At 44.2% G+C, this 9,003-nt stretch overlaps 1 protein-coding gene across 8 annotated transcripts in view; it reads right to left on the bottom strand.

The window, feature by feature from the left end:
* Positions 1-384: 384 nt before the first annotated feature.
* The window catches only part of GRAMD1C (GRAM domain containing 1C), a 49,310-nt gene continuing 40,691 nt past the window's right edge, over positions 385-9,003 (bottom strand). For all 8 annotated transcript variants that reach the window (XM_080564068.1, XM_080564067.1, XM_080564073.1 and 5 more), the window contains 8 exons: positions 8,733-8,851; positions 7,466-7,608; positions 5,645-5,748; positions 4,772-4,951; positions 3,705-3,762; positions 3,079-3,189; positions 2,050-2,155; positions 385-593 (listed from right to left, as the gene is read on the bottom strand). In XM_080564068.1, coding sequence (XP_080420194.1) covers positions 516-593; positions 2,050-2,155; positions 3,079-3,189; positions 3,705-3,762; positions 4,772-4,951; positions 5,645-5,748; positions 7,466-7,608; positions 8,733-8,851 — 899 coding nt within the window. In that variant the 3' untranslated portion in view covers positions 385-515. The remainder of the gene's footprint in view (positions 594-2,049; positions 2,156-3,078; positions 3,190-3,704; positions 3,763-4,771; positions 4,952-5,644; positions 5,749-7,465; positions 7,609-8,732; positions 8,852-9,003) is intronic.

Below are 9,003 nucleotides of genomic sequence, written 5' to 3'. Positions count from 1 at the left end.
TGGGGCCCATCAAGCTGACGGCGGGACGGGCCAATGGCTGCGCGGGCGGGGCGGGGCTAGGCGTGACGTAGCGGCACCTGGCGTAAAGGGGCAGCGCTTTTCCCGCGCGGGTCATTCATTGATGGCGCGGCCCCACAGGCGCGATGGGGGCGTGGTGGGGGGGGGGGGGGGGGGACCTCGCCCTGCGCACTGGGGGCACCTCCCCATTGACACGGGGAGGAGATGTGCCCAGCACAAACCCGGCTCGTTGCCTGCAGAGCTCAGTGCTGCTGGGCAAACAGCCCCCCGAAATACGGGGTACCTCCTACAGGAGCACAGCCCCCAAAAACAGGGGGTACCCCCGCAACGGGGGGTACCCCCTACAGGAGCGCAGAGCCAGCGTGCTGCTTCTAGAAAGCTTTATTCCGTGCGGCTGCGGAGCCGCCATAGAAAAGAGTCCGGAAGGGACGGGTACAGTCCCTGCCCCACGAGTCCTCGAGCACGCGTCTCCTTGGGGTTGAGGGCTGGGGCGGGCATTAGCTGTCGGGCTTGCTGCTCTGGGTCTTGTTCAGGTGATCAAAGCTTCTCTGGAGCATGGACAGGGAGAGCTTCAGCTGGGGAAATAAATAGTGAATTAATCAATCTGCTGGTAAGGGCCATCAGGAAAATCCTGTTCCCCTCCCTCCTCTTCTTAGAGGGATTCCATCCCATTTCATGCTTCCTTTCTCTTTAAGGAGTCACTGTACTCTGCTTTCTTAACAGCTACACTCTATGCAGTTCATCATACTGTACTGTTAGTAATTATTAACTTTATAATTACTAACATCACAATATGATAAAGTCTTAACACCCCGCTATACAATAGCACAGAGAAGTTTCCCCAGAAGTTTCCCCACTCATTTTCAGTCATTGTTGACGTTCGTGGCAAATACTTGAAGGAAAATGGCAGCAAGGCATAATCAATCTTTAAAATTTTTAGTACCCAGCCCTTCCAGTGCATTTTGATGCACAAGACGCAATTAGGTTGCTGACAACCCTCAGAAAACACAAGGTGAAAGGACACCGATGAGGCGTGACTTCCCCACAAAAGCGTTACTTGGGATGGGAGAGGTGGCTGAGTTCTCACTCCACCTTTTAAAAGTTTTCACACTGCAAAAATTCAAAAAGGCAGTTTAACACTTCAGCATTCACAATTGTTTGGGTAGGAGGCAAAGAAACTGAAGAAGGAATGGAAACCAGGAAATTAATTTCTACAGTGAAGTCTCCAGCACTTGGAAGCATCTCAAGTTGTGCCCAAAACGGTTAACAAATTAATAGCAGCTTTTTGTGCAGAGACACCTCTAAACAGGGAATATCAAAACTGGCTTTTTTCTACCCTCCTTTAGTGCGTGGGAGAGCACAGAGCAAACTGCTGATGGATAGAGCTACATGTGAACTCCCCCACAGCTTTCCTAATCTAATAATTTCTTCTGTCACATTTTAAGATTTAATAAAAAGAGCTTAAAATCAGAACATTCATAGGTTATAAGTAGAAACTGCTGTATGAATTTCACTGTCCTTCACTTGCTGAGTTGTAATTTCAGCCTAGGGGTTTAGCAGCCCTCGACTTCAGGACCAGAGATTGGGTGGCCCATTAAGTGAAGCTCTCACCAACATCTAGATGTGTAGAGGGGAGCAGAAGCCTAGATAAACCTGCCTGAAGAAACCCTGCAGTGAGGTAAGCAAATACTTAGTTATGTTTTGAGTCGTCTCAGAAAAGAGGATCTGTTTTGAGTTACTCCAATCTTTGCTTTGTCACGATTCAAAATCCATCAACAGATCTCATCAATAAAAGGTACCTGACAGGTTTAAGAAAATTGATATGACCATTTAATTCTAGCCCAAAGAAAAATGATGAGCACTGCCTTTGTACCAAATTCAAGCCTAGGACAAAACTGAGGCCAAGTAGACATGAAACTTTAGTTAGCACCAGAAAACATTTTAAAAAAAAAAAAGGTTATCCTGGCATAAGGGAGAAAACTTGAGTTGTTGAAAAACAAGAGTATCACCAGGGAAGACTGGCAGACTTACCTGCTCAAGCATTTCAATTGAATCTCTTAGTACTCCCTTCACGTGTTTAACCTGTTCCTTATCATATTGAGGGATCTCCTCTTTTGATACCATTTCTGGGGATATGCTGAAAGAGATCGAGATGACATCAGAAACACGAAACAAGCACCTCCCTGTGCCTATCCACCAAAAAGCAATTACTCTACCACCATTGCTAAGGACATCCTTTTCCAAAAGCCACATAAAAAGGTGTCTGCAGTTCAATTCTGCTTCCTGTTGACTTGAAGGTACTGCCTCAGGCCTTTGTAGCGGCAGTCACAAATGTGCTCACATTATGTCAACAATTTAAGTTCTCACAGTTAAGATCACACAATCATAGAATAACCGAGTTGGAAGGGACCCACAAGGTTCGTTGAGTCCAACTCCTGGGTCCCCAAAGGACCAAGATGGTAAGATCTTTCTTATGAAGGAAGTTACTCTAAATCAGTTACTCTAAATCTTCACCATGGGAGGTCACCACACCACCTCCATACTCAAGATCAGGTTATCATTTGTAACTTGTTTACCTATAACACATCGATGAGAAAGAGCAATACCTGAGCCTCTTAAAAGAGATCTGAATATGAAAGGCACCTAACACAAGTTTGAGGGGGAGAAGGGATTTTGCAAGAGATGCACAGAGATGGAAGCTAAAAAGCTAAGTGAACCTTTAACATGTTTGAGATCATGCTGGTTCACACAGGATGAAGTGAATGCTTCAGTTCTGTGATCAGCACTACAATATTCACAGCAGATGAGTCACAGCAGGGTGATAAATGCAAGCTAAGGTTAACACTTCCCCAAAAAACAGCTTGTCAAAGGAGAAATTTATTACTGCAAAATGCAGTCAGACATGTCACCGGATATCAGCATAGACCACAGAAGAGCAACAAGCCCTAACAGCTTTTGAAAACGTACCACCAGGTTTCATTGTTTGAAATCTATTTCTTTAAATCAGATTCTGTCATAGGCTGAGGAAGAACAAAAGCAAAGACTGTGTATTCAACTTACTTCAAAGAGTTTTCTTCCTGAAGCTGGACATGATAGAGAGACTGAGCTGCGTGCTCTATCTTTGACAGTTTGAGAAACAGCGTTATGTTCAACAAAACCAACAGCAGCAAACTGCAGAGAGAACAGAGAACAAAATTAAGTCAGACAGGCTTTGCCATTACTGTTAGAACGCTACAGAAGTGAAACTTGGGCTACAAACATCTAGGAAAAGTGAATGCTTCTGGGGCCAAAGGCCATGGGGCAGTGCTATACTGAAAAGAAAGATTTACCCAAACAATTCTCAGCAGTTAGCTTTAAGCTGTGCAACAGCAACCTTCATGAAGCAACAGCAGTGCCTCCTCTGCAGCTGTCAAAATGGGAATGAATTAAGTTCTGGAATTTTTTGTAGGATCAGATATAGGTAAACCTACAACAGACTAGTTTGTCAAAGCAGCGTTTTCATTCTCTGTCACTTCTTAAGTCAATCCATTTCCACTTCTACCCAAGTTTCTAAATTTACATTCAAAATCGGTTAGGATTTATCCTGCTACATGCAATGTTAATGTGCAAGTGAGGTAGGTACAGGCAGGTACAGACAAACACCAAGCTGAGATTGAGTTAAACCATGATTTAATGCGAGTACTTACAAGACACTCATTACTACAATGATGGTGGTGGTCCTATTTACAGGATCTCTTTTCCTTCCTAGAGGGCATGGAAGAGAAGGAGGTTAAGAAGTCCTGAAGAACACCCCTAACAGACACGTGTCAGTGCCCAGCACTGCACACACAGAACTGCTCAACAACTTCTGAGGAAAGCAACAGATCACACAGGTACACAAGATTCTCTCCAGAATGGACTTAATGCACCCAGTCATTTCCGCAGTCATCTCAGACAAGTCAGCTAGAGAGCCAGGCTCTTCCCTCAGGAGGATTCCCCCCATTCCAGTATGCTGCAGGGAACACAGCTCTAGGACATCGCATTAAGCCCGGATGGCCTGAGGATGCTGCAGCCCATGCATTACCACCACTCATTCAGCACGCACGCTGCTGGTCCCGTATTAGCAGAGAGTCTGCAACATTGCTCTTTTCTGCTTGTTCTCCTGACCAAATGAGACTTCCTGCCAACAAATGCTAAATCAAATTCCCCTTTAACTTGTTCCATCTGAGTCCAAGTCTGTCATACTCAGTGGCAGTAAAACTACGAAAAAATGCTTCAGTAACATAGAAGTTACAAAAACAGATAGAAAATGGACTCCAACATTACCAACAAAATCAAGTATGAGGTGCTAAGGCCAAGCAGTGAGTGACAGTTAATCATCTCACGACTCAGATGTGCAGTTTGAAGAAAAAGCAAAGCAAATTTTCAGCAACTTGGCAAAAAATCAGATTACATTTGTTTCTGATCCCATCTCATTTTCAATTCTACACATGTACTGTGCAGCATTTTAGGATTTTATTTTAATTTTTCAAAAACGGAAGGTAGGATTAGGTTTGATTTCATCATGTGTTCCCCATAATAGTGACTACACATGTTCCTAACTGATTTTATGCAAGGCTGAACACACTAAAGCATTTGCTATCACACCAATCAGATAAAAACAAGAGCAATATACACACAAGTGTTACTCTGGCACTACTGTAAGAGTTAAACTTTCTTAAACACACCTTGTGGAAAATACTGGGTATAAAAATCTGGATACAAGAACTCCTACCTATTATGCTGCCCTGGGACTCCAGCCCCATGTCACCAGAGGAGTGCTGGGAGGAGCGTTTGGGAAGCGATTCTGCCAGACTCCGGTGTAAAGTGCGTCGTCTTCGTCTCAAGGCAACTAATTTTCCAGTATCTTCTATGGATTGGTTAATTGCATATTCCTCCATTAGCAGATCTGATTCTGCAGTAAAAAAATAAGGTTCCTGAACTTTAAAGAAAGCCAAAAAGCCAAGCACTGAAGACTTAAATTGCAAACAAGATATGGAGGGTGGTGGTGAGAAGAGTAAGTACATCTTCTAGTAAATGAACTTAAGTCAGGTAATTGACATAAACTATGTCTTAACCTATACTAGTCATCTTCTTTGCTATATGGCACGTTGGGCACCTGTCAGATCTGATGAACACTCAGGCTATGCACGATTGTTTATTGTGTTAGACTGTAGTTAGGAGGAACGCTTCCAGACACTGTTAGACCGAGATTAGGAATTGCATTAGACTGAGCCAGCACACGGCTGGCCAGGCTGTTAACAGCCGTAGCCAGGGTGCCTGCCAAGTGCCGCTGCTCCTCTTCTCATACTCACAATCAAGGAAATACTCGTGTTAGAGACAGGCATATGCAGTTGAGAGTAAAAGTTTTTCTCCTGCTCCCTTCAGGAAGCAATTGCTGACAAGGCATGCAAGAGCTTTTGGAAGGCATTATGCTGCCAGGCGTCTTTTACACCCCCAGAACTGACAGATGTATCGATAACTAGAGATCCCTTTGGTTGATACCTTCTTTTCAAACCATTCTTTAAGGAAAGAAGTTTGACACAGATGAAAACATGCATAGGGAAGGTAGCCTCCTTACTCCACCAAAGAGAAGGAAATGCCTCACCAAGTTGTTTGAAGTTCTCCTGTATTCCTCCCCAGGTGTTCTTCTCGATTACAGACTTTACCAGGCCCCAAGGCTGCTTTTTGTACTTTACTTCTGCAGAAACCCTAAGAAACAGAACACAACAGTGAAGAAAAAGAAGCATTCTGCTAGGTAGCACAGTGATAGCAGAAATCTCTTATCAGAGGCAAGCCCCTAGCTTATGTCCATAACCTGAAATAACAACTGGAACTGCCTTGGCTTTCCACCTGAGCAGCACTTACACTGAAGCGAGGCAAGAGACAGACACAGGCAAAGACAACACATCAAGCTAAAAGCCTCAGGAGATCCAAATGTCCAAATCATTGTAAACATTTTGAACTCATTTTGAAGTGTTTTCTTTTCAGACTCAGAGCAGTGGGGTGTTTCTCTCCTGCAAACTGCTCTGACTTGAACAAACATTTAAAATAACCTTACAAATAGAAGTTCTGCTTTTTACTCCGTATGCACACATGATATACTACATGGGCACAACAGCAGCAGCAGGTAAAATTCATTACCGTGCATCCAGTACTCAGATCCTACCCTGAGGAGACAGAAATTAAACTCACTCTCTGTAAGCACGACAGAGGAAGAGAGACATTCCTACTTGCGTCTCCCAGGTTAAGCTAGGCAATACTGCTTCCAGAATGGGAAGGTACTAGAACAGAACCCTGCAGAGGGCTTGTTCGGACAACCGAGTGAATCTTAAAGCTCTTCATAAAGATAAAGGACAAAAGGATAGCTCATGATCTTTACTCAAATCCATAACACTGACCTTACTGAAATACATACTTGCCCAACTTTTTCAAGTAATCATTCCAAGAAACATATGCCCACCGAGTCCCTACTCTAACAAAAAAAAAATCTTTCAATTACTTCCTGAGCTCTTTTAAACAGTATAATATAAAGCCAGTTGTAGCATCAGCATGCACTTTGTTCTATACATTCATCCTCTTTACACTGTATTCAAACCCTGGCTTTTGCACTTATCTTAGGGTTGTCATGCATCTCAAAAAAAAACAAATAGAGCCCTCAAATAGGAAGGATGACTCACTCAAAGTCATCCAGAACAGTTGTTCAAGGACCCTTTTCCCTCCCCGAAGAGGAGGGAGTCTTCAGCACTTTTATAGCCTAAGATAAACCAGAAGGAAATCCAGGCTTGCTCACCTTACCTGTATTCTGATAAAGTTTGAGATAAAAGGAATCACTAAGGACAATGTTAAAAAAAGTTACCAAGAGTTACATAGTCACACAAATGCAGCCAACAAGGAACTTGATCACTTCAGACGTTTTCAAATGGGAGAGGGAAGTGCCTTACGACACCCCCACCTACCTAAAGTCTAATAATGAAGTCTAACAATGATTTGCTCAAGTACCCAATGTACTTCTACGGGTATGCTTCCTTCATCTTCCTGTGAAACTACCCTCCTCTGCAGGCCCTTATGCAAGGATACCTCAGAAGCTTTGTCACAAAACATCTGTCATAGTTCCAATTCATCTCACTCATGCAACTGCATTCAAAACCCAGTGCTGATCAGAACCCAGTCCACAACCTTGGAGATGAGCTCTGTATCTTGTAAGACCAGCGTAAGACTTAATTTCTCACCAAATTAATCATATCTGAGTACAGCATACATATGACAGGAGATAGAACAAGCTTATTTTTCAGGAGAGATCCCCAGCTTCAAGAGAAACGAAGCATTCTTTACGCTGCAGGCAGATCTTTTGATAAGCAGATTTCAACAGCCTGCAACAGAGATGCCTCCGAGTCCTCGGCTCCCGCTGTGCATCGCTCAGGCTCACCGTAATCGACATTTGTGACTGGACGTGCGGCTGATGCAGTATCGGTTCACAGTGTAGAAGTAATCGTGGTAGGGGACATCATGGGTCAGTACTTCAGCATCCACCTGATAAGACTGACCTTTCTGGCTCTGCTTATGCAGGATCTATGATGAAAAAACAGGAAGGAGTAAGTGTATTCATGGTGTTTGATATTTTTTTTCCCCCTTCAGCCCCAATTCTTTATGTTAGGCCAACCAATTCCAATCCAAGTGAAGTGGAGTAGGGAGAAAGCCTGAACAACCATGAGAGAAGTCAGTTAAGAATGTCAAGTATAGTCAGGGTGGAGAAGAGATGACATCCCCAGCTAAAGCCAGTACAAGCAGAAGCAGTACACCACCCCCCTTCTCCACTGACATACCAAGTACCGAATGCAAGACTGCCCGCTGACGCATGACCACAGTTCTTTGAGAATGAGCTATGAGACCTTTCCCTAACCTTTACCACAGAAGGGTTAAGGTTGGAAGAGACCTCTGGAGGTCATCTGGTCCAACCACTCTGCTCAAGCAGGGCCACCTAGAACAGGCTACCCTAGACCATGTCCAGGCAGCTTTTGAAGATCTCCAAGGAAGACTCCACAACCTCTTCAGGCAGGCTGTTCTAGTGCTCCGTCACCCTCACAATAAAAAAAAAAAAGTGTTTCCTGATGTTCAGAAGAAACACCTCTTGTGCCTGCTGCCTCTTGTCCTACCACCACTGAAAAGAGCCTGGCTCCATCCTCTTTCCACCCTCCCATCAGGTATTTATATACACATCAATAGGATCCCCACCCCAAGCCTTCTCTTCTCCAGGCTGAAGAGTCCCAGCCCTCTCGGCCTTTCCTCATAGGAGAGATGCTCCTGCCCTTCGTCTTTGTGGCCCTTCACTAAACTCTCTCCAAAAACGCCATTCCTCTCTTGTACTGGGGAGCCCAGAACTGGACACTGAAAGCAGATTACTGCATCTTTTCTGGCCACCCCCCAGTTCATACACGAGGTCAATGCTACTCCCCACAGTCTGTGGGAGAACCTCACAGCCACGCGTAAAGGCTGATAAAGTCAGAGAAGCTTTCTGCATTTGCTCATTAATGGTGAAAGGGGCAGAAAGATACCCTTCAGGATGCTATATTTAAACTGCAGATCCACATTCAGCTCACTGAACTCTAATCCACGGTCAGATCTCTGACAAGACTGCAGAGCTCACCCCTTCCTTGCTTTAAAAGGCACCAAACAGACACACGTGCAGACAGTACCTGCTTTTCAGTTGCAGTTGTGAACTTCCCACAGAGAGGATTGTTAATTGTTACAGTGTACGTCAAAGTCCTCAGCTGATTGCCACTGGAATCTCTATTCCAAGGGGTCGATACAGCATCTAGATGACAAATTATACAAAATCTCACATGCAGATCATCTGAACGGCATCATCTCTGCCCCTTCATATCTTAAAGTGCAATTTTATAACAGCAATGTGGGGAGAGACGAAACTGTCTCCAAGTGGTTGTGTGCTTTTTGCATGAAAAGGGA

The sequence above is a fragment of the Anser brachyrhynchus genome (assembly GCF_964034855.1).
Source record: "Anser brachyrhynchus genome assembly, chromosome: 1".
Taxonomy (NCBI): Eukaryota; Metazoa; Chordata; class Aves; order Anseriformes; family Anatidae; genus Anser; species Anser brachyrhynchus.
Note: the sequence above shows the minus strand (reverse complement) of the source record. Positions and strands in the feature narration are given on the sequence as shown.